The sequence below is a fragment of the Tachypleus tridentatus genome, chromosome 10 (genome assembly GCF_004210375.1).
Source record: "Tachypleus tridentatus isolate NWPU-2018 chromosome 10, ASM421037v1, whole genome shotgun sequence".
NCBI classification, from domain to species: domain Eukaryota; kingdom Metazoa; phylum Arthropoda; class Merostomata; order Xiphosura; family Limulidae; genus Tachypleus; species Tachypleus tridentatus.
In genome coordinates, this window is record NC_134834.1 from 6,741,949 (window position 1) to 6,769,658 (window position 27,710).

General features: G+C 31.0%; 1 protein-coding gene across 1 annotated transcript in view; it reads right to left on the minus strand.

The window, feature by feature from the left end:
- Positions 1-2,321: 2,321 nt before the first annotated feature.
- LOC143228695 (histone lysine acetyltransferase CREBBP-like) overlaps positions 2,322-27,710 on the minus strand; it is a 35,651-nt gene continuing 10,262 nt past the window's right edge. The window contains exons 7-10 of the mRNA XM_076459963.1: positions 22,363-22,443; positions 21,076-21,132; positions 14,080-14,157; positions 2,322-2,415 (exon numbers count right to left, since the gene is read on the minus strand). Of these exons, the coding sequence (XP_076316078.1) occupies positions 2,340-2,415; positions 14,080-14,157; positions 21,076-21,132; positions 22,363-22,443 (292 nt within the window). The 3' untranslated portion in view covers positions 2,322-2,339. The remainder of the gene's footprint in view (positions 2,416-14,079; positions 14,158-21,075; positions 21,133-22,362; positions 22,444-27,710) is intronic.

Below are 27,710 nucleotides of genomic sequence, written 5' to 3' on the forward strand. Positions count from 1 at the left end.
AACAACAAACACTCACTCTTACAACAAGGTTTTCATCTTAATAACAACAAAACTTTACTCACTCTTACAACAAAGTTTTCATCTTAATAACAACAAAACTTTACTCCTCTTACAACAAAGGTTTTCATCTTAATAACAATAAGGCAACTCTTACAACTTTACAACAACACTTTTCATCTCGGACATCTTAACAACAATGGCAAGGTTTTCATCTAACAACAAAACTTTAACTCTTTAACAAAGTTTTCATCTTAATAACAACAAAACTTACTCACTCTTACAATCAATTTAGATCTTTCAACATCTTTAATTACAACAAAGTTTTCATCTTAATAACAACAAAACTTCACTATCTTACAAAAAGTTTTCATCTTAATAACAACAAAACTTTACTCCTCTACAACAAAGTTTTCATCTTAATAACAACAAGGCTTAACTCACTCTTACAACAAAGTTTTCATCTTAATAACAACAAACTTCAACTCACTCTTACAACACAGAGTTTTCATCTTAATAACAACAAAATAACTCACTCTTACAACAAGGTTTTCATCTTAATAACAACAAAACTTAACTCACTCTTACAACAAAGGTTTTCATCTTAATAACAACAACACTTTACTCTCACTCAACAAAAGTTTTCATCTTAATAACAACAACACTTTACTCATCTTAACAAAGTTTTCATCTTAATAACACTCACTCACTCTTACAACAAAGTTTTCATCTTAATAACAACAAAACTTTACTCACTCTTACAACAAAGGTTTTCATCTTAATAACAACAACTTACCTTACTCACTCTTACAACAAGGTTAATCTCAATTTTTCATCTTAATAACAACAACACTTTACTCACTCTTACAACAAAGTTTTCATCTTAATAACAACAAACTTTCACTTAACTCCACTTACACAACAAAGTTTTCATCTTAATAACAACAAAACTTTACTCACTCTTACAACAAAGTTTTCATCTTAATAACAACAACACTTTACTCACTCTTACAACAAAGTTTTCATCTTAATAACAACAACAGCACACTCCACTCTTACAACAAAGTTTTCATCTTAATAACAACAAAACTTTTACTCACTCTTACAACAAAGTTTTCATCTTAATAACAACAAACTTTTACTGACTCTTACAACAAAGGTTTTCAAATCTTAATAACAACAAAACTTTACTCACTCTTACAACAAAGAGTTTTCATCTTAATAACAACAACACTTTACTCACTCTTACAATAAAAGTTTTCATCTTAATAACAACACTTTACTGACTCTTACAACAAAGTTTTCATCTTAATAACAACAACACTTTTGACTCTTACAACAAAAGTTTTCATCTTAATAACAACAAAACTTTACTCCACTCTTACAACAAAGTTTTCATCTTAATAACAAAAAACTTTACTCACTCTTACAACAAAGTTTTCATCTTAATAACAACAAAGGCTTTACTCACTCTTACAACAAAGGTTTTCATCTTAATAACAACAACACTTTACTCACTCTTACAAACAAAGGTTTTCATCTTAATAACAACTAAACTTTACTCACTCTTACAACAAAGTTTTCATCTTAATAACAACTAAACTTTACTCACTCTTACAACAAAGAGTTTTCATCTTAATAACAACAACTAGGCTTTACTCACTCTTACAACAAAGTTTTCATCTTAATAACAACAAACTTTACTCACTCTTACAACAAAGTTTTCATCTTAATAACAACAAACTTTACTTCACTCTTACAACAAAGTTTTCATCTTAATAACAACTAAACTTTACTCACTCTTACAACAAGGTTTTCATCTTAATAACAACTAAACTTTACTCACTCTTACAATAACAACAAGTTTACTCATCTTACAACAAAGTTTTCTTCATTAATAACAACTAAAACTTTACTCACTCTTACAACAAAGTTTTCATCTTAATAACAATAAACTTTACTCTCTCTTACAACAAAGTTTTCATCTTAATAACAACAAACTTAACTCACTCTTACAACAAAGTTTTCATCTTAATAACAACAAACTTTACTCCCTCTTACAACAAAGTTTTCATCTTAATAATAACAACAAAACTCCACTCTTACAACAAAAGTTTTCATCTTAATAACAACAAAACTTTACTCACTCTTACAACAAAGTTTTCATCTTAATAACAACAAACTCAACACATCTTACTTCAACTCTTACAACAAAGTTTTCATCTTAATAACAACAAAAAGTTTTCTTTACTCACTCTTACAACAACAAAGTTTTCATCTTAATAACAACAACACTTTACTCACTCTTACAACAAAGTTTTCATCTTAATAACAACAAAACTTTACTCACTCTTACTGGTGAACTTGTTTTCCTTCCTCTTCTTTCCTTGAGTTTTTAAACAATTATCACAAACAAACCTGAAATACAAAAGCACTCTTCATATTAACCAACTTTCAACAAACCTGTAACTTACAACCTATGTTCACCTTTACAACAATTACACTGGTGTTTAAATGTAATTTCACCATGGTTCCATGGAGTTACTCTCTTGTTATCCGTCATCACAGAACGTACAGTTACTCATTATATAATTATCATTATGTATGCTAATCTGACGACCTTTCTTCATTCACATGAACTTATGATTTTTTAAAAGTAACTGAAACAAACCAGTTGAATTATTTGTTACATACATACATAGCTGTTCATCTATCCATACAAGTTACCCTACAATGATTCAGAATAAAGTTCTGCAATACTAATTTCAATACAGAAATCTTAGATTATGACACAGAAAGAGGTTTAATGTGGACAATACCATATAGAAAGATGTTTAATCCTGAAAAATTTGACATAGAAAGGTTTAATCCTGAGAATTTGACACAGAAAGGTTTAATCCTGAGAATATGACACAGAAAGGTTTAATCCTGAGAATATGACACAGAAAGGTTTAATCCTGAGAATATGACACAGAAAGGTTTAATCCTGAAAATATGACACAGAAAGAGGTTTAATCCAGAGAATATGACATAGAAAGAGGTTTAATTTTGACAATACGACATAGAAAGAGGTTTAATTTTGACAATCGACATAGAAAGTTTTAATCCTGAGAATATGACATAGAATGTTTTAATCCAGAGAATATGACATAGAAAGTTTTAATCCAGAGAATATAACATAGAAAGAGGTTTAATCCTGAAAATATGACATAGAAAGAGGTTTAATCCTGAAAATATGACATAGAAAGAGGTTTAATCCTGAAAATATGACATAGAAAGAGGTTTAATCCTGAAAATATGACATAGAAAGAGGTTTAATCCTGAGAATTTGACATAGAAAGAGGTTTAATCCTGAGAATTTGACATAGAAAGATGTTTAATCCTGAGAATTTGACATAGAAAGAGGTTTAATCCTGAGAAATTTGACACAGAAAGAGGTTTAATCCTGAGAATTTGACATAGAAAGAGGTTTAATCCTGAAAATAAGACATAGAAAGAGGTTTAATCCTGAAAATAAGACATAGAAAGAGGTTTAATCCTGAAAATATGACATAGAAAGAGGTTTAATCCTGAGAATTTGACATAGAAAGAGGTTTAATCCTGAAAATATAACATAGAAGGTTTAATCTGACAATATGACATAGAAAGAGGTTTAATCTTAAGAATATGACACAAAAGGTTTAATCCAGAGAAATATGACATAGAAAGAGGTTTAATCCTGAGAATTTGACATAGAAAGTTTTAATCCAGAGAATATGACACAGAAAGAGGTTTAATCCTGAAAATATGACATAGAAAGAGGTTTAATCCTGAAAATATACATTGAAAAAGGTTTAATCCTGAAAATATAACATAGAAAGAGGTTTAATCCTGAAAATATAACATAGAAAGAGGTTTAATCCTGAAAATATAACATAGAAAGAGGTTTAATCCTGAGAATTTGACATAGAAAGAGGTTTAATCCTGAGAATTTGACATAGAAAGAGGTTTAATCCTGAAAATAAGACATAGAAAGAGGTTTAATCCTGAAAATATGACATAGAAAGAGGTTTAATCCTGAGAATTTGACATAGAAAGAGGTTTAATCCTGAAAATATAACATAGAAGGTTTAATCCTGACAATATGACATAGAAAGAGGTTTAATCTTGAGAATATGACACAGAAAGGTTTAATCCAGAGAATATGACATAGAAAGAGGTTTAATCCTGAGAATTTGACATAGAAAGTTTCAATCCAGAGAATATGACACAGAAAGAGGTTTAATCCTGAAAATATGACATAGAAAGAGGTTTAATCCTGAGAATTTGACATAGAAAGAGGTTTAATCCTGAAAATTTGACATAGAAAGATGTTTAATCCTGAGAATTTGACATAGAAAGAGGTTTAATCCTGAGAATTTGACATAGAAAGAGGTTTAATCCTGAAAATATGACATAGAAAGAGGTTTAATCCTGAGAATTTGACATAGAAAGAGGTTTAATCCTGAAAATATAACATAGAAGGTTTAATCCTGACAATATGACATAGAAAGAGGTTTAATCTTGAGAATATGACACAGAAAGAGGTTTAATCCTGAAAATATGACATAGAAAGAGGTTTAATCCTGAAAATATAAATATAGAAAAGGTTTAATCCTGAAAATATAACATAGAAAGAGGTTTAATCCTGAAAATATAACATAGAAAGAGGTTTAATCCTGAAAATATGACATAGAAAGAGGTTTAATCCTGAGAATATGACACAGAAAGGTTTAATCCTGAGGATATGACACAAAGGTTTAATCCAGAGAATATGACATAGAAAGTTTTAATTCAGAGAATATGACACAGAAAGAGGTTTAATCCTGAAAATATGACATAGAAAGAGGTTTAATCCTGAAAATATGACATAGAAAGAGGTTTAATCCTGAAAATATGACACAGAAAGGTTTAATCCTGAGATTATGACATAGAAAGTTTTAATCCAGAGAATATGACACAGAAAGAGGTTTAATCCAGAAAATATGACACAGAAAGAGGTTTAATCCAGAGAATATGACATAGAAAGAGGTTTAATTTTGACAATACTGACATAGAAAGTTTCAATCCTGAGAATATGACATAGAAAGAGGTTTAATTTTAACAATCGACATAGAAAGAGGTTTAATCCAAAGAATATGACAGAGATTTTTAATCCTGAGAATATGACATAGAAAGAGGTTTATTCCAGAAATTACCAATTTGTTTAAATACTGTTCACTACCAACAGATTACAGGTTGTTCCAGAAAAAATGAGTTACTGTTGTTAGTGATGAAGTCACAGAATCTTAAACACAAATTATTAAAAAAATACATTTAAAATAACAAAAATTCTAGATGAATAGACTTTAGACACAGAGCTAGTTTACAAGATGAAAAATAGACTTTAGAAACAGAGGCTTACCAGTTCCTGAGACAAATATAGATAGAAACAGAGCTTACTAGTTCCAGAGACAAATATAGACTTTAGAGGGCTTACTAGTTCCCACAAGACAAATATAGACTTTAGAAACAGAGCTTACTAGTTCCACCAGACAAATATAGACTTTAGAAACAGAGCTTACTAGTTCCCACCAGACAAATATAGGTTTAGAAACAGGCTTACTAGTTCCTGACAAATAGGTGAAACAGATCTTACTAGTTCCAAGACAAATATAGACTTTAGAAAGAGAGCTACTAGTTCCCACCAGAAAATATAGAGTTTAGAAACAGAGCACTAGTTCCCAAGACAAATATAGACTTTAGAAACAGAGCTTACTAGTTCCACAAGACAAATATAGACTTTAGAAACAGAGCTTACTAGTTCCCACAAGACAAATATAGACTTTAGAAACAGAGCTTACTAGTTCCACAAGACAAATATAGACTTTAGAAACAGAGCTTACTAGTTCCCACAAGACAAATATAGACTTTAGAAACAGAGCTTACTAGTTCCCACAAGACAAATATAGACTTTAGAAACAGAGCTTACTAGTTCCCACCAGACAAATATAGAGTTTAGAAACAGAGCTTACTAGTTCCCACCAGACAAATATAGAGTTTAGAAACAGAGCTTACTAGTTCCCAAGACAAATATAGACTTTAGAAACAGAGCTTACTAGTTCCCACAAGACAAATATAGACTTTAGAAACAGAGCTTACTAGTTCCCACAAGACAAATATAGACTTTAGAAACAGAGCTTACTAGTTCCACAAGAGAAATATAGACTTTAGAAACAGAGCTTACTAGTTCCCACAAGACAAATATAGAGTTTAGAAACAGAGCTACTAGTTCCCACAAGACAAATATAGAGTTTAGAAACAGAGCTTACTAGTTCCACAAGACAAATATAGACTTTAGAAACAGAGCTTACTAGTTCCCACAAGACAAATATAGAGTTTAGAAACAGAGCTTACTAGTTCCCACAAGACAAATATAGACTTTAGAAACAGAGCTTACTAGTTCCCACAAGACAAATATAGACTTTAGAAACAGAGCTTACTAGTTCCCACAAGACAAATATAGACTTTAGAAACAGAGCTTACTAGTTCCCACCAGACAAATATAGAGTTTAGAAACAGAGCTTACTAGTTCCCACCAGACAAATATAGAGTTTAGAAACAGAGCTTACTAGTTCCCACCAGACAAATATAGAGTTTAGAAACAGATCTTACTAGTTCCACAAGACAAATATAGAGTTTAGAAACAGAGCTTACTAGTTCTCACAAGACAAATATAAAGTTTAGAAACAGAGCTTACTAGTTCTCACAAGACAAATATAGACTTTAGAAACAGAGCTTACTAGTTCCCACAAGACAAATATAGACTTTAGAAACAGAGCTTACTAGTTCTCCACAAGACAAATATAGACTTTAGAAACAGAGCTTACTAGTTCCCACAAGACAAATATAGAGTTTAGAAACAGAGCTTACTAGTTCCCACAAGACAAATATAGACTTTAGAAACAGAGCTTACTAGTTCCCACAGACAAATATAGACTTTAGAAACAGAGCTTACTAGTTCCCACAAGACAAATATAGACTTTAGAAACAGAGCTTACTAGTTCCCACAAGACAAATATAGAGTTTAGAAACAGAGCTTACTAGTTCCTACAAGACAAATATAGACTTTAGAAACAGAGCTTACTAGTTCCCACAAGACAAATATAGAGTTTAGAAACAGAGCTTACTAGTTCCCACAAGACAAATATAGAGTTTAGAAACAGAGCTTACTAGTTCCCACAAGACAAATATAGAGTTTAGAAACAGAGCTTACTAGTTCCCACAAGACAAATATAGACTTTAGAAACAGAGCTTACTAGTTCCCACAAGACAAATATAGACTTTAGAAACAGAGCTTACTAGTTCCCACAAGACAAATATAGACTTTAGAAACAGAGCTTACTAGTTCCCACAAGACAAATATAGACTTTAGAAACAGAGCTTACTAGTTCCCACAAGACAAATATAGAGTTTAGAAACAGAGCTTACTAGTTCCCACAAGACAAATATAGACTTTAGAAACAGAGCTTACTAGTTCCCACAAGACAAATATAGACTTTAGAAACAGAGCTTACTAGTTCCCACAAGACAAATATAGAGTTTAGAAACAGAGCTTACTAGTTCCCACAAGACAAATATAGACTTTAGAAACAGAGCTTACTAGTTCCCACCAGACAAATATAGAGTTTAGAAACAGAGCTTACTAGTTCCCACAAGACAAATATAGACTTTAGAAACAGAGCTTACTAGTTCCCACAAGACAAATATAGACTTTAGAAACAGAGCTTACTAGTTCCCACAAGACAAATATAGACTTTAGAAACAGAGCTTACTAGTTCCCACAAGACAAATATAGACTTTAGAAACAGAGCTTACTAGTTCCCACAAGACAAATATAGACTTTAGAAACAGAGCTTACTAGTTCCCACAAGACAAATATAGACTTTAGAAACAGAGCTTACTAGTTCCCACAAGACAAATATAGAGTTTAGAAACAGAGCTTACTAGTTCCCACAAGACAAATATAGAGTTTAGAAACAGAGCTTACTAGTTCCCACAAGACAAATATAGAGTTTAGAAACAGAGCTTACTAGTTCCCACAAGACAAATATAGAGTTTAGAAACAGAGCTTACTAGTTCCCACAAGACAAATATAGAGTTTAGAAACAGAGCTTACTAGTTCCCACAAGACAAATATAGACTTTAGAAACAGAGCTTACTAGTTCCCACAAGACAAATATAGACTTTAGAAACAGAGCTTACTAGTTCCCACAAGACAAATATAGACTTTAGAAACAGAGCTTACTAGTTCCCACAAGACAAATATAGACTTTAGAAACAGAGCTTACTAGTTCCCACAAGACAAATATAGACTTTAGAAACAGAGCTTACTAGTTCCCACAAGACAAATATAGAGTTTAGAAACAGAGCTTACTAGTTCCCACAAGACAAATATAGAGTTTAGAAACAGAGCTTACTAGTTCCCACAAGACAAATATAGAGTTTAGAAACAGACAAGACAAATATAGACTTTAGAAACAGAGCTTACTAGTTCCCACAAGACAAATATAGAGTTTAGAAACAGAGCTTACCCACAAGACAAATATAGACTTTAGAAACAGAGCTTACTAGTTCCCACAAGACAAATATAGACTTTAGAAACAGAGCTTACTAGTTCCCACAAGACAAATATAGAGTTTAGAAACAGAGCTTACTAGTTCCACAAGACAAATATAGACTTTAGAAACAGAGCTTACTAGTTCCCACAAGACAAATATAGAGTTTAGAAACAGAGCTTACTAGTTCCCACAAGACAAATATAGACTTTAGAAACAGAGCTTACTAGTTCCCACAAGACAAATATAGACTTTAGAAACAGAGCTTACTAGTTCCCACAAGACAAATATAGACTTTAGAAACAGAGCTTACTAGTTCCCACAAGACAAATATAGAGTTTAGAAACAGAGCTTACTAGTTCCCACAAGACAAATATAGAGTTTAGAAACAGAGCTTACTAGTTCCCACAAGACAAATATAGACTTTAGAAACAGAGCTTACTAGTTCCCACAAGACAAATATAGAGTTTAGAAACAGAGCTTACTAGTTCCCACAAGACAAATATAGACTTTAGAAACAGAGCTTACTAGTTCCCACAAGACAAATATAGACTTTAGAAACAGAGCTTACTAGTTCCCACAAGACAAATATAGACTTTAGAAACAGAGCTTACTAGTTCCCACAAGACAAATATAGACTTTAGAAACAGAGCTTACTAGTTCCCACAAGACAAATATAGACTTTAGAAACAGAGCTTACTAGTTCCCACAAGACAAATATAGAGTTTAGAAACAGAGCTTACTAGTTCCCACAAGACAAATATAGAGTTTAGAAACAGAGCTTACTAGTTCCCACAAGACAAATATAGAGTTTAGAAACAGAGCTTACTAGTTCCCACAAGACAAATATAGACTTTAGAAACAGAGCTTACTAGTTCCCACAAGACAAATATAGACTTTAGAAACAGAGCTTACTAGTTCCCACAAGACAAATATAGACTTTAGAAACAGAGCTTACTAGTTCCCACAAGACAAATATAGACTTTAGAAACAGAGCTTACTAGTTCCCACAAGACAAATATAGACTTTAGAAACAGAGCTTACTAGTTCCCACAAGACAAATATAGAGTTTAGAAACAGAGCTTACTAGTTCCCACAAGACAAATATAGACTTTAGAAACAGAGCTTACTAGTTCCCACAAGACAAATATAGACTTTAGAAACAGAGCTTACTAGTTCCCACAAGACAAATATAGAGTTTAGAAACAGAGCTTACTAGTTCCCACAAGACAAATATAGACTTTAGAAACAGAGCTTACTAGTTCCCACAAGACAAATATAGAGTTTAGAAACAGAGCTTACTAGTTCCCACAAGACAAATATAGACTTTAGAAACAGAGCTTACTAGTTCCCACAAGACAAATATAGACTTTAGAAACAGAGCTTACTAGTTCCCACAAGACAAATATAGAGTTTAGAAACAGAGCTTACTAGTTCCCACAAGACAAATATAGAGTTTAGAAACAGAGCTTACTAGTTCCCACAAGACAAATATAGAGTTTAGAAACAGAGCTTACTAGTTCCCACAAGACAAATATAGAGTTTAGAAACAGAGCTTACTAGTTCCCACAAGACAAATATAGACTTTAGAAACAGAGCTTACTAGTTCCCACAAGACAAATATAGAGTTTAGAAACAGAGCTTACTAGTTCCCACAAGACAAATATAGAGTTTAGAAACAGAGCTTACTAGTTCCCACAAGACAAATATAGAGTTTAGAAACAGAGCTTACTAGTTCCCACAAGACAAATATAGACTTTAGAAACAGAGCTTACTAGTTCCCACAAGACAAATATAGACTTTAGAAACAGAGCTTACTAGTTCCCACAAGACAAATATAGAGTTTAGAAACAGAGCTTACTAGTTCCCACAAGACAAATATAGAGTTTAGAAACAGAGCTTACTAGTTCCCACAAGACAAATATAGAGTTTAGAAACAGAGCTTACTAGTTCCCACAAGACAAATATAGACTTTAGAAACAGAGCTTACTAGTTCCCACAAGACAAATATAGAGTTTAGAAACAGAGCTTACTAGTTCCCACAAGACAAATATAGACTTTAGAAACAGAGCTTACTAGTTTCCCACAAGACAAATATAGAGTTTAGAAACAGAGCTTACTAGTTCCCACAAGACAAATATAGAGTTTAGAAACAGAGCTTACTAGTTCCCACAAGACAAATATAGAGTTTAGAAACAGAGCTTACTAGTTCCCACAAGACAAATATAGAGTTTAGAAACAGAGCTTACTAGTTCCCACAAGACAAATATAGAGTTTAGAAACAGAGCTTACTAGTTCCCACAAGACAAATATAGACTTTAGAAACAGAGCTTACTAGTCCCACAAGACAAATATAGAGTTTAGAAACAGAGCTTACTAGTTCCCACAAGACAAATATAGACTTTAGAAACAGAGCTTACTAGTTCCCACAAGACAAATATAGACTTTAGAAACAGAGCTTACTAGTTCCCACAAGACAAATATAGACTTTAGAAACAGAGCTTACTAGTTCCCACAAGACAAATATAGAGTTTAGAAACAGAGCTTACTAGAAGACAAATATAGAGCTTAGAAACAGAGCTTACTAGTTCCCACAAGACAAATATAGAGTTTAGAAACAGAGCTTACTAGTTCCCACAAGACAAATATAGACTTTAGAAACAGAGCTTACTAGTTCCCACAAGACAAATATAGAGTTTAGAAACAGAGCTTACTAGTTCCCACAAGACAAATATAGAGTTTAGAAACAGAGCTTACTAGTTCCCACAAGACAAATATAGACTTTAGAAACAGAGCTTACTAGTTCCCACAAGACAAATATAGACTTTAGAAACAGAGCTTACTAGTTCCCACAAGACAAATATAGAGTTTAGAAACAGAGCTTACTAGTTCCCACAAGACAAATATAGAGTTTAGAAACAGAGCTTACTAGTTCCCACAAGACAAATATAGACTTTAGAAACAGAGCTTACTAGTTCCCACAAGACAAATATAGAGTTTAGAAACAGAGCTTACTAGTTCCCACAAGACAAATATAGACTTTAGAAACAGAGCTTACTAGTTCCCACAAGACAAATATAGAGCTTTAGAAACAGAGCTTACTAGTTCCCACAAGACAAATATAGACTTTAGAAACAGAGCTTACTAGTTCCCACACAAATATAGACAAATATAGACAAATATAGAGTTTAGAAACAGAGCTTACTAGTTTAGAAACAGAGCTTACTAGTTCCCACAAGACAAATATAGAGTTTAGAAACAGAGCTTACTAGTTCCCACAAGACAAATATAGAGTTTAGAAACAGAGCTTACTAGTTCCCACAAGACAAATATAGAGTTTAGAAACAGAGCTTACTAGTTCCCACAAGACAAATATAGACTTTAGAAACAGAGCTTACTAGTTCCCACAAGACAAATATAGACTTTAGAAACAGAGCTTACTAGTTCCCACAAGACAAAAATATAGATCTTTAGAAGACAAATATAGAGTTTAGAAACAGCTTACTAGTTCCCACAAGACAAATATAGAGTTTAGAAACAGAGCTTACTAGTTCCCACAAGACAAATATAGAGTTTAGAAACAGAGCTTACTAGTTCCCACAAGACAAATATAGAGTTTAGAAACAGAGCTTACTAGTTCCCACAAGACAAATATAGACTTTAGAAACAGAGCTTACTAGTTCCCACAAGACAAATATAGACTTTAGAAACAGAGCTTACTAGTTCCCACAAGACAAATATAGACTTTAGAAACAGAGCTTACTAGTTCCCACAAGACAAATATAGACTTTAGAAACAGAGCTTACTAGTTCCCACAAGACAAATATAGACTTTAGAAACAGAGCTTACTAGTTCCCACAAGACAAATATAGACTTTAGAAACAGAGCTTACTAGTTCCCACAAGACAAATATAGAGTTTAGAAACAGAGCTTACTAGTTCCCAAGACAGTTTAGACAAATATAGACTTTAGAAACAGAGCTTACTAGTTCCCACAAGACAAATATAGACTTTAGAAACAGAGCTTACTAGTTCCCACAAGACAAATATAGACTTTAGAAACAGAGCTTACTAGTTCCCACAAATATAGAGTTTAGAAACAGAGCTTACTAGTTCCCACAAGACAAATATAGAGTTTAGAAACAGAGCTTACTAGTTCCCACAAGACAAATATAGAGTTTAGAAACAGAGCTTACTAGTTCCCACAAGACAAATATAGAGTTTAGAAACAGAGCTTACTAGTTCCCACAAGACAAATATAGAGTTTAGAAACAGAGCTTACTAGTTCCCACAAGACAAATATAGAGTTTAGAAACAGAGCTTACTAGTTCCCACAAGACAAATATAGAGTTTAGAAACAGATCTTACTAGTTCCTACAAGACAAATATAGAGTTTAGAAACAGAGCTTACTAGTTCCCACAAGACAAATATAGAGTTTAGAAACAGAGCTTACTAGTTCCCACAAGACAAATATAGAGTTTAGAAACAGAGTTTAGAAACAGAGCTTACTAGTTCCCACAAGACAAATATAGTTTAGAAACAGATCTTACTACAAGACAAATATAGAGTTTAGAAACAGAGCTTACTAGTTCCCACAAGACAAATATAGACTTTAGAAACAGAGCTTACTAGTTCCCACAAGACAAATATAGAGTTTAGAAACAGAGCTTACTAGTTCCCACAAGACAAATATAGAGTTTAGAAACAGAGCTTACTAGTTCCCACAAGACAAATATAGACTTTAGAAACAGAGCTTACTAGTTCCCACAAGAGAAATATAGAGTTTAGAAACAGAGCTTACTAGTTCCCACAAGACAAATATAGAGTTTAGAAACAGAGCTTACTAGTTCAGAGCTTACTAGTTCCTACAAGACAAATATAGACTTTAGAAACAGAGCTTACTAGTTCCCACAAGACAAATATAGACTTTAGAAACAGAGCTTACTAGTTCCCACAAGACAAATATAGAGTTTAGAAACAGAGCTTACTAGTTCCTACAAGACAAATATAGAGTTTAGAAACAGAGCTTACTAGTTCCCACAAGACAAATATAGACTTTAGAAACAGAGCTTACTAGTTCCCACAAGACAAATATAAACTTTAGAAACAGAGCTAACTAGTTCCCACAAGACAAATCTGTCAGTTAATAGACCCAATACCTCAAAGAAACATAACACAACAAAAGGCATGCGTCTTTTTAAACAGGTGTATGAACAAACACACTCAGTAATAGCTTATGATGCACAAGTCCCAGTAGAAATGTATACATTTATTTCATTTACTATCCAAAAAAACGTTTTAATTTCTAAGACTAAATTACAACTGCATATTTTATTGTGTTTGGGTCAAATATTTATTTGATTATTGCACAATTACATTATCAAACCTCTCATAACAATCTCTCTCTTACACAAAACACAACACTGTACAAAAACAGTAAAAATAGTAATGTTGCACCAATACTCACCCTTCAGGCCAAATGTTCTCATAATATAAAACACATATCTGATGAAGTTTCCGTCCACATTCCATACACTCAACAAATCTAAAAGTTCACGAAGATTTTATTTGTTGACAACAAATCAAACATTCATGTGTACTTAATATAAATGTTATTTTAAAGACAAATTAATAAAATATTCTAGATAGCTTTACATATGTATCATTAAAACAAGAGATCTTTATAAAATTACAACTTTTGTAGCAAACTTTTACACACTAGCAGAGATTCATAATGTGGCAAAACTAAAACGACTCTTAAAATATTTTCTCAGACTGGGTTTCTCAAAACCCCAACTATGATTTTTTGTTTTTTTTTTGCAAATTGTTATTAAAATTGTAACCCTACAACCTGTTGAAAGTGTTATTTTCTAGAAGCACTAAATGTGCTTGAGGGAACCCTTTATGAAGCGTTCATTTAATGATGTAACTGATACGCAGCATGCGTATCAGTTACATCAATGCCGTGTCCTCCAATTTAAGGAAGTTACAAATAATGTTGTTACGAAAATGGATATTTCTCTTCACATCTCACCTATACTTTCGTGTATTTTTACAAGTCTTTACAAATACTTTTTGAGGTGCAACTAGCTAAAAGACAAACTACACGATTTAAGTGTAGATCAGTGTCAAAGTTTTGTAGACTAGACACAAGTTGATGGAGAGTGAGAGAAAACAGATACTAATGGACAACAAACCTCATTTACAGTTTGCACAGAATGTATAAAAACTATTTTCTACACATATATGAGAAAGCCAACAAACAAGTACAAATACTAACCTTAAATTTATTTATACCTATACTAATTAATAGCCTAACATCTTAATGCAGCGCCCCCTACAATCCCGTACCCATTTATACTCTCGTCCCTAAGACGTGTCTGTCAACGGTCACATTCAAACTCTTTCTTTCTTAACCTAAAGATGACCTAAGAAGGTCGAAACGTTGTTCTCTCCTTATCAATAAAAGTGTCAATACCCATACCAGCCGTTCTGAGATACATTCTTACATTTCATTGTTAGTGACGAAAAGTAAAGGATACTTGCTTTAAGTAAACCCCACATGAAAAAAACGTTTATATTGCTTTCAACAACTGCTATTACTACATTTTGACTTGCTGTTTTCTGGTAGGATTTGTTTACTTTTTAAAGAATCTAATCCTATCATATCAAGTAACTGTACCAATTTTGTAAAATAAGTTCACATGCACCAGTTGAATAACTCAATTTGTGAAGTACAGCATTGTTGTACCAGTTGAATAAAAGTTTTTGTAAAGTATTATGTCATTTGTACCAGCTGAATAAAACCTTTTGTAAAGTACTATGTTGTTTGTACCAGCTGAATAAAACCTTTTGTAAAGTACTATGTTGTTTGTACCAGTTGAATAAAACCTTTTGTAAAGTACTATGTTGTTTGTACCAGCTGAATAAAACCTTTTGTAAAGTACTATGTTGTTTGTACCAGCTGAATAAAACCTTTTGTAAAGTACTATGTTGTTTGTACCAGTTGAATAAAACCTTTTGTTAAGTACTATGTTGTTTGTACCAGTTGAATAAAACTTTCTGTAAAGTACTGTTGTTTGTACCAGTTGAATAAAACCTTTTGTTAAGTACTACATTGTTTATACCAGTTGAATAAAACTTTCTGTAAAGTACTGTTGTTTGTACCAGCTAAATAAAACCTTTTGTTAAGTACTACATTGTTTATACCAGTTGAATAAAACTTTCTGTAAAGTACTGTTGTTTGTACCAGCTAAATAAAACCTTTTGTTAAGTACTACATTGTTTATACCAGTTGAATAAAACTTTCTGTAAAGTACTGTTGTTTGTACCAGCTAAATAAAACCTTTTGTTAAGTACTACATTGTTTGTACCAGTTGAATAAAACGTTTTGTAAAGTACTATGTTGTTTGTACCAGTTGAATAAAACCTTCTGTAAAGTACTATGTTGTTTGTACCAGTTGAATAAAACCCTCTGTAAAGTACTATGTTGTTTGTACCAGTTGAATAAAACCTTCTGTTAAGTACTGCGATCGTTTGTACCATGTTTGTACCAGCTGAATAAAACCTTTTATAAAAGTACTATGTTGTTTGTACCAGTTGAATAAAACTTTCTGTAAAGTACTATGTTGTTTGTACCAGCTAAATAAAACCTTTTGTTAAGTACTACATTGTTTATACCAGTTGAATAAAACTTTCTGTAAAGTACTGTTGTTTGTACCAGCTAAATAAAACCTTTTGTTAAGTACTACATTGTTTGTACCAGTTGAATAAAACGTTTTGTAAAGTACTATGTTGTTTGTACCAGTTGAATAAAACCCTCTGTAAAGTACTATGTTGTTTGTACCAGTTGAATAAAACCTTCTGTTAAAACCTTCTGTTAAGTACTGCGATCGTTTGTACCATGTTTGTACTATGTTGTTTGTACCAGCTGAATAAAACCTTTTATAAAAGTACTATGTTGTTTGTACCAGTTGAATAAAACTTTCTGTAAAGTACTATGTTGTTTGTACCAGCTAAATAAAACCTTTTGTTAATTACTACATTGTTTGTACCAGTTGAATAAAACCTTCTGTAAAATTACTGCGATCGTTTGTACCATGTTTGTACTATGTTGTTTGTACCAGCTGAATAAAACCTTTTATAAAAGTACTATGTTGTTTGTACCAGTTGAATAAAACTTTCTGTAAAGTACTATGTTGTTTGTACCAGCTAAATAAAACCTTTTGTTAAGTACTACATTGTTTGTACCAGTTGAATAAAACCTTCTGTAAAGTACTGCGATCGTTTGTACCATGTTTGTACTATGTTGTTTGTACCAGCTGAATAAAACCTTTTATAAAAGTACTATGTTGTTTGTACCAGTTGAATAAAACTTTCTGTAAAGTACTATGTTGTTTGTACCAGCTAAATAAAACCTTTTGTTAAGTACTACATTGTTTGTACCAGTTGAATAAAACGTTTTGTAAAGTACTATGTTGTTTGTACCAGTTGAATAAAACCTTCTGTAAAGTACTATGTTGTTTGTACCAGTTGAATAAAACTCTCTGTAAAGTACTATGTTGTTTGTACCAGTTGAATAAAACCTTCTGTTAAGTACTGCGATCGTTTGTACCATGTTTGTACTATGTTGTTTGTACCAGCTGAATAAAACCTTTTATAAAAGTACTATGTTGTTTGTACCAGTTGAATAAAACTTTCTGTAAAGTACTATGTTGTTTGTACCAGCTAAATAAAACCTTTTGTTAAGTACTACATTGTTTGTACCAGTTGAATAAAACCTTCTGTAAAGTACTGCGATCGTTTGTACCATGTTTGTACTATGTTGTTTGTACCAGCTAAATAAAACCGTTTGTAAAGTACTACATTGTTTGTACCAGCTAAATAAAACCTTTTGTAAAGTACTACATTGTTTGTACCAGCTGAATAAAACTTTTGTAATGTTCTGTCATCAGCTGAAGTTGAAAAAAAAATCTGAGATGCATTTCACATTTTACGTGCTACAAACACTATAATAAAATATTTTATATATGATATAATACAATACCTTTGAAGCTAGTCATCAAAAAATTATGGTGTATTTCAAGCATAAGGTCTTTCTTTATTACAATTTACAGGTTTTACACACCTGTTTCAACAACCGATTTTATTTATGATTAAACCTGTAAACTTACCAACAAGTAAATTCAAACCGAAACTATATACATGTATTTTACTCTATGAACTATAAAATGCAAGTTAAAAGTAATTGTAAACATGCTTGTAGTTACTAAGCTTTTGATCTTGAAATAATAGAAAATAATGTTACATTTAAAATAATTTAATGACTTTTCCAATGATAAGTAATCTTTCACTTTGTCTGTTCTATCATAAGCATTGTAATACGTGCAAGTTCTATGAACAATTTTTAAGGTCTAGCAACACTAAAGCCACCAAGCTTAGCTAAACCCAGATAAATTCAGTCCAGTTTACTCAAGTGGACAATGTTATATATCAGATGATTACTTCTATGAGCATCAGATATGTTGAAACTGTTTGGATATGTAAAATGAAGAATTCTGATCAGTAATAACAAAACACTGAAGTTTTCCTGAATCATTTTAAAGTTCTATATCTCCTTAGATCCCCTGCACCAGTGGTTTATACAATGACACAACAACTGTACCAGTGGTTTATACAATGACACAACTATGTACAATGCTATATAAACAAGATTTCTTTGAATCTAGAATGTAACTAACTTTTGTTAATACAAAATCATTGTGTCCAACGAGAAAGTTTATGAAACTTCAAAAGTAAAGTAAAAAATATTAACACCAATAACTTTGTAGCCAATATCAACACCAATAACTTTGTAGCCTCTGTTTAAAAAAATTGAATTATAAATCTAATGTCAATACAATTAGTAACTTAGAATATTGTACAGATACCGACCAATAGAATTAGTAACTTAGAATATTGTACAGATACCGACCAATAGAATTAGTAATTTAGAATATTGTACAGATCCCGACCAATAGAATTAGTAATTTAGAATATTGTACAGATCCCGACCAATAGAATTAGTAATTTAGAATATTGTACAGATACCGACCAATACCATTAGTAACTTAGAATATTGTACAGATACCGACCAACAGAATTAGTAACTTAGAATATTGTACAGATACTGACCAATGGAATTAGTAATTTAGAATATTGTACAGATACCGACCAATAGCATTAGTAGCTTAGAATATTGTACAGATACTGACCAATAGAATTAGTAATTTAGTATATTGTACAGATACTGACCAATAGAATTAGTAATTTAGAATATTGTACAGATACTGACCAATAGAGTTAGTAACTTAGAATATTGTACAGATACTGACCAATAGAATTAGTAACTTAGAATATTGTACAAATACTGACCAATAGAATTAGTAATTTAGAATATTGTACAGATACTGACCAAAAAAATTAGTAATTTAGAATATTGTACAGATACTGACCAATAGAATTAGTAACTTAGAATATTGTACAGATACTGACCAATAGAATTAGTAACTTAGAATATTGTACAGATACTGACCAATAGAATTAGTAATTTAGAATATTGTACAGATACCGACCAATAACATTAGTAACTTAGAATATTGTACAGATACCGACCAATTGAATTAGTAATTTAGAATATTGTACAGATACCGACCAATAGAATTAGTAATTTAGAATATTGTACAGATACTGACCAATAGAATTAGTAATTTAGAATATTATACAGATACCGACCAACAGAATTAGCAATTTAGAATATTGTACAGATACTGACCAACAGAATTAGCAATTTAGAATATTGTACAGATACTGACAAATAGAATTAGTAATTTAGAATATTGTACAGATACTGACAAATAGAATTAGTAATTTAGAATATTGTACAGATACTAACCAACAGAATTAGCAATTTAGAATATTATACAGATACCGACCAATAGAATTAGTAACTTAGAATATTGTACAGATACCGAGCAACAGAATTAGTAATTTAGAATATTGTACAGATACTGAGCAACAGAATTAGTAATTTAGAATATTGTACAGATACTGACCAACAGAATTAGTAACTTAGAATATTGTACAGATACTGACCAATAGAATTAGTAATTTAGAATATTGTACAGATACCGACCAATAGAATTAGTAATTTAGAATATTGTACAGATACCGACCAATAGAATTAGTAATTTAGAATATTGTACAGATACCGACCAATAGCATTAGTAACTTAGAATATTGTACAGATACCGACCAATAGAATTAGTAATTTAGAATATTGTACAGATACTGACCAATAGAATTAGTAATTTAGAATATTATACAGATACTGACCAATAGAATTAGTAACTTAGAATATTGTACAGATACTGACCAATGGAATTAGTAATTTAGAATATTGTACAGATACCGACCAATAGCATTAGTAGCTTAGAATATTGTACAGATACTGACCAATAGAATTAGTAATTTAGTATATTGTACAGATACTGACCAATAGAATTAGTAATTTAGAATATTGTACAGATACTGACCAATAGAATTAGTAATTTAGAATATTGTACAGATACTGACCAATAGAATTAGTAACTTAGAATATTGTACAAATACTGACCAATAGAATTAGTAATTTAGAATATTGTACAGATACTGACCAATAGAATTAGTAATTTAGAATATTGTACAGATACCGAGCAATAGAATTAGTAATTTAGAATATTGTACAGATACCGACCAATAGAATTAGTAATTTAGAATATTGTACAGGTACTGACCAATAGAATTAGTAATTTAGAATATTATACAGATACCGACCAACAGAATTAGCAATTTAGAATATTGTACAGATACTGACAAATAGAATTAGTAATTTAGAATATTGTACAGATACTGACAAATAGAATTAGTAATTTAGAATATTGTACAAATACTAACCAACAGAATTAGCAATTTAGAATATTATACAGATACCGACCAATAGAATTAGTAACTTAGAATATTGTACAGATACTGACCAATAGAATTAGTAATTTAGAATATTGTACAGATACTGACCAATAGAATTAGTAATTTAGAATATTATACAGATACCGACCAACAGAATTAGTAATTTAGAATATTGTACAGATACCGACCAACAGAATTAGTAATTTAGAATATTGTACAGATACTGACAAATAGAATTACTAATTTAGAATATTGTACAGATACTGACAAATAGAATTACTAATTTAGAATATTGTACAGATACTGACAAATAGAATTACTAATTTAGAATATTGTACAGATACTGACCAATAGAATTAAAAAACAGAGGCTGTAAAGATGCAACTCGACCAAAAAAAGTATAAATAGGCCCAACAGATAAAAGATCATAACCTTATTAGTTATTTAGGATTTTTAATCAGAGATATGGTAATGCGACGGTTCAAGTTCCAGGTGATCATTTTTCAATTCTTCAAACTGATCCTTGGGAATTGTACTAAAAATAAATGAATGTTATAAATAAATCTGAAGGTTTGTAATGTACATAAAAACTATTCTTTGTTCTTTCTCACTTCTTATACCACAGAACTGAGGTTGGCTGATAATTAAATGTTTGGTAAAATTAGTCCAATATGACAAATTCTCACATCAACACAAGCCTGTACAATGTAAATAAACAGTTATTTTATAACATGTAATGATCACTCCTTGTACAGTTATTTTATAACATCTAATGATCACTCCTTGTACAGTTATTTTATAACATGTAATGATCACTCCTTGTACAGTTATTTTATAACATGAAATGATCACTCCTTGTACAGTTATTTTATAACATGTAATGATCACTCCTTGTACAGTTATTTTATAACATGAAATGATCACTCCTTGTACAGTTATTTTATAACATGAAATGATCACCCCTTGTACAGTTATTTTATAACATGTAATGACCACCCTTGTACAGTTATAACGTAATGATCACTCCTTGTAGTTATTTTATAACATGAAATGATCACTCCTTGTACAGTTATTTTATAACATGAAATGATCACCCCTTGTACAGTTATTTTATAACATGAAATGATCACCCCTTGTACAGTTATTTTATAACATGTAATGACCACCCCTTGTACAGTTATAGCGTAATGATCACTCCTTGTAGTTATTTTATAACATGAAATGATCACTCCTTGTACAGTTATTTTATAACATGAAATGATCACCCCTTGTACAGTTATTTTATAACATGTAATGACCACCCCTTGTACAGTTATAACGTAATGATCACTCCTTGTAGTTATTTTATAACATGAAATGATCACTCCTTGTACAGTTATTTTATAACATGAAATGATCACTCCTTGTACAGTTATTTTATAACATGAAATGATCACTCCTTGTACAGTTATTTTATAACATGAAATGATCACCCTTGTACAGTTATTTTATAACATGTAATGACCACCCTTGTACAGTTATAACGTAATGATCACTCCTTGTAGTTATTTTATAACATGAAATGATCACCCTTGTACAGTTATTTTATAACATGAAATGATCACTCCTTGTACAGTTATTTTATAACATGAAATGATCACTCCTTGTACAGTTATTTTATAACATGAAATGATCACTCCTTGTACAGTTATTTTATAACTGTACTATAACTATTTTATAACTTTTATAATGTTGGAAATCACTATCCTAAACATAAAAAACTTACGTTTGAGGGGCTGTTGGATCATCTCCTAGTGTTACAGTGTCACCTTGAATCTCAGCAAAACATCTCTGACAGTAGGTATACCTGTTTTAAGGAATGCACATATGACATCAGTTACCTGGCACAGGCTTTAACTCCAAAATATCATTTTACAATTAATAAACTATCATCATTGCAAAAACGTGCTACAATTTTCACCAAACAGAATAAAAAAATAAACTTTTACATTATTCAAAACCAAATTCTATTTAACTTTGAGGCTTGGTAAATATCAGATGGTTTCTTACAAAATGTAATAAAAATTCTCTCTCTTCTCACACTACAAAAACAAACAATTATACTGAACATGATGTTTCCTTTTCTATCAATAACAATTATACTGAACATGATGTTTCCTTTTCTATCAATAACAATTATACTGAACATGATGTTTCCTTTTCTATCAATAACAATTATACTGAACATGATGTTTCCTTTTCTATCAATAACAATTATACTGAACATGATGTTTCCTTTTCTATCAATAACAATTATACTGAACATGATGTTTCCTTTTCTATCAATAACAATTATACTGAACATGATGTTTCCTTTTCTATCAATAACAATTATACTGAACATGATGTTTCCTTTTCTATCAATAACAATTATACTGAACATGATGTTTCCTTTTCTATCAATAACAATTATACTGAACATGATGTTTCCTTTTCTATCAATAACAATTATACTGAACATGATGTTTACTGAACATGATGTTTACTGAACATGATGTTTCCTTTTCTATCAATAACAATTATACTGAACATGATGTTTCCTTTTCTATCAATAACAATTATACTGAACATGATGTTTCCTTTTCTATCAATAACATTTTAAGTTGAAAATAATAATAGGTTTTACCAGAGTAAAACTCATTGTGCATGAAACTAAAATCAATTACTTCATAACTGATGCATTATTAAACAAACTAATCAGCTACAATGAAACTAATCAAAGTTACTAACTGATGCACTGTTAAACAAACTAATCAGCTACAATGAAAAGTTACTAACTGATGCACTGTTAAACAAACTAATCAGCTACAATGAAAAGTTACTTACTGATGCATTATTAAACAAACTAATCAGCTACAATGAAAAGTTACTTACTGATGCACTGTTAAACAAACTAATCAGCTACAATGAAAAGTTACTTACTGATGCATTATTAAACAAACTAATCAGCTACAATGAAAAGTTACTTACTGATGCATCATTAAACAAACTAATCAGCTACAATGAAAAGTTACTTACTGATGCACTGTTAAACAAACTAATCAGCTACAATGAAAAGTTACTAACTGATGCACTGTTAAACAAACTAATCAGCTACAATGAAAAGTTACTAACTGATGCACTGTTAAACAAACTAATCAGCTACAATGAAAAGTTACTAACTGATGCACTGTTAAACAAACTAATCAGCTACAATGAAAAGTTACTTACTGATGCATTATTAAACAAACTAATCAGCTACAATGAAAAGTTACTTACTGATGCACTGTTAAACAAACTAATCAGCTACAATGAAAAGTTACTTACTGATGCATTATTAAACAAACTAATCAGCTACAATGAAAAGTTACTTACTGATGCACTGTTAAACAAACTAATCAGCTACAATGAAAAGTTACTTACTGATGCACTGTTAAACAAACTAATCAGCTACAATGAAAAGTTACTAACTGATGCACTGTTAAACAAACTAATCAGCTACAATGAAAAGTTACTTACTGATGCATTATTAAACAAACTAATCAGCTACAATGAAAAGTTACTTACTGATGCACTGTTAAACAAACTAATCAGCTACAATGAAAAGTTACTAACTGATGCACTGTTAAACAAACTAATCAGCTACAATGAAAAGTTACTTACTGATGCACTGTTAAACAAACTAATCAGCTACAATGAAAAGTTACTTACTGATGCATTATTAAACAAACTAATCAGCTACAATGAAAAGTTACTTACTGATGCACTGTTAAACAAACTAATCAGCTACAATGAAAAGTTACTTACTGATGCACTGTTAAACAAACTAATCAGCTACAATGAAAAGTTACTAACTGATGCACTGTTAAACAAACTAATCAGCTACAATGAAAAGTTACTTACTGATGCACTGTTAAACAAACTAATCAGCTACAATGAAAAGTTACTTACTGATGCACTGTTAAACAAACTAATCAGCTACAATGAAAAGTTACTTACTGATGCACTGTTAAACAAACTAATCAGCTACAATGAAAAGTTACTTACTGATGCATTATTAAACAAACTAATCAGCTACAATGAAAAGTTACTTACTGATGCACTGTTAAACAAACTAATCAGCTACAATGAAAAGTTACTTACTGATGCACTGTTAAACAAACTAATCAGCTACAATGAAAAGTTACTTACTGATGCACTGTTAAACAAACTAATCAGCTACAATGAAAAGTTACTTACTGATGCACTGTTAAACAAACTAATCAGCTACAATGAAAAGTTACTTACTGATGCACTGTTAAACAAACTAATCAGCTACAATGAAAAGTTACTTACTGATGCACTGTTAAACAAACTAATCAGCTACAATGAAAAGTTACTAACTGATGCACTGTTAAACAAACTAATCAGCTACAATGAAAAGTTACTTACTGATGCACTGTTAAACAAACTAATCAGCTACAATGAAAAGTTACTTACTGATGCACTGTTAAACAAACTAATCAGCTACAATGAAAAGTTACTTACTGATGCACTGTTAAACAAACTAATCAGCTACAATGAAAAGTTACTTACTGATGCACTGTTAAACAAACTAATCAGCTACAATGAAAAGTTACTAACTGATGCACTGTTAAACAAACTAATCAGCTACAATGAAAAGTTACTTACTGATGCACTGTTAAACAAACTAATCAGCTACAATGAAAAGTTACTTACTGATGCACTGTTAAACAAACTAATCAGCTACAATGAAAAGTTACTTACTGATGCACTGTTAAACAAACTAATCAGCTACAATGAAAAGTTACTTACTGATGCATTATTAAACAAACTAATCAGCTACAATGAAAAGTTACTTACTGATGCACTGTTAAACAAACTAATCAGCTACAATGAAAAGTTACTTACTGATGCACTGTTAAACAAACTAATCAGCTACAATGAAAAGTTACTAACTGATGCACTGTTAAACAAACTAATCAGCTACAATGAAAAGTTACTTACTGATGCACTGTTAAACAAACTAATCAGCTACAATGAAAAGTTACTTACTGATGCACTGTTAAACAAACTAATCAGCTACAATGAAAAGTTACTTACTGATGCACTGTTAAACAAACTAATCAGCTACAATGAAAAGTTACTTACTGATGCATTATTAAACAAACTAATCAGCTACAATGAAAAGTTACTTACTGATGCACTGTTAAACAAACTAATCAGCTACAATGAAAAGTTACTTACTGATGCACTGTTAAACAAACTAATCAGCTACAATGAAAAGTTACTTACTGATGCACTGTTAAACAAACTAATCAGCTACAATGAAAAGTTACTTACTGATGCACTGTTAAACAAACTAATCAGCTACAATGAAAAGTTACTTACTGATGCACTGTTAAACAAACTAATCAGCTACAATGAAAAGTTACTTACTGATGCACTGTTAAACAAACTAATCAGCTACAATGAAAAGTTACTTACTGATGCACTGTTAAACAAACTAATCAGCTACAATGAAAAGTTACTTACTGATGCACTGTTAAACAAACTAATCAGCTACAATGAAAAGTTACTTACTGATGCACTGTTAAACAAACTAATCAGCTACAATGAAAAGTTACTTACTGATGCACTGTTAAACAAACTAATCAGCTACAATGAAAAGTTACTTACTGATGCACTATTAAACAAACTAATCAGCTACAATGAAAAGTTACTTACTGATGCACTGTTAAACAAACTAATCAGCTACAATGAAAAGTTACTTACTGATGCACTGTTAAACAAACTAATCAGCTACAATGAAAAGTTACTTACTGATGCACTGTTAAACAAACTAATCAGCTACAATGAAAAGTTACTTACTGATGCACTGTTAAACAAACTAATCAGCTACAATGAAAAGTTACTAACTGATGCACTGTTAAACAAACTAATCAGCTACAATGAAAAGTTACTTACTGATGCATTATTAAACAAACTAATCAGCTACAATGAAAAGTTACTTACTGATGCACTGTTAAACAAACTAATCAGCTACAATGAAAAGTTACTTACTGATGCACTGTTAAACAAACTAATCAGCTACAATGAAAAGTTACTTACTGATGCACTGTTAAACAAACTAATCAGCTACAATGAAAAGTTACTTACTGATGCATTATTAAACAAACTAATCAGCTACAATGAAAAGTTACTTACTGATGCACTGTTAAACAAACTAATCAGCTACAATGAAAAGTTACTTACTGATGCATTATTAAACAAACTAATCAGCTACAATGAAAAGTTACTTACTGATGCACTGTTAAACAAACTAATCAGCTACAATGAAAAGTTACTTACTGATGCACTGTTAAACAAACTAATCAGCTACAATGAAAAGTTACTTACTGATGCACTGTTAAACAAACTAATCAGCTACAATGAAAAGTTACTAACTGATGCACTGTTAAACAAACTAATCAGCTACAATGAAAAGTTACTTACTGATGCACTGTTAAACAAACTAATCAGCTACAATGAAAAGTTACTTACTGATGCACTGTTAAACAAACTAATCAGCTACAATGAAAAGTTACTTACTGATGCACTGTTAAACAAACTAATCAGCTACAATGAAAAGTTACTTACTGATGCACTGTTAAACAAACTAATCAGCTACAATGAAAAGTTACTTACTGATGCACTGTTAAACAAACTAATCAGCTACAATGAAAAGTTACTTACTGATGCACTGTTAAACAAACTAATCAGCTACAATGAAAAGTTACTTACTGATGCACTGTTAAACAAACTAATCAGCTACAATGAAAAGTTACTTACTGATGCACTGTTAAACAAACTAATCAGCTACAATGAAAAGTTACTTACTGATGCACTGTTAAACAAACTAATCAGCTACAATGAAAAGTTACTTACTGATGCACTGTTAAACAAACTAATCAGCTACAATGAAAAGTTACTTACTGATGCACTGTTAAACAAACTAATCAGCTACAATGAAAAGTTACTTACTGATGCACTGTTAAACAAACTAATCAGCTACAATGAAAAGTTACTTACTGATGCATTGTTAAACAAACTAAT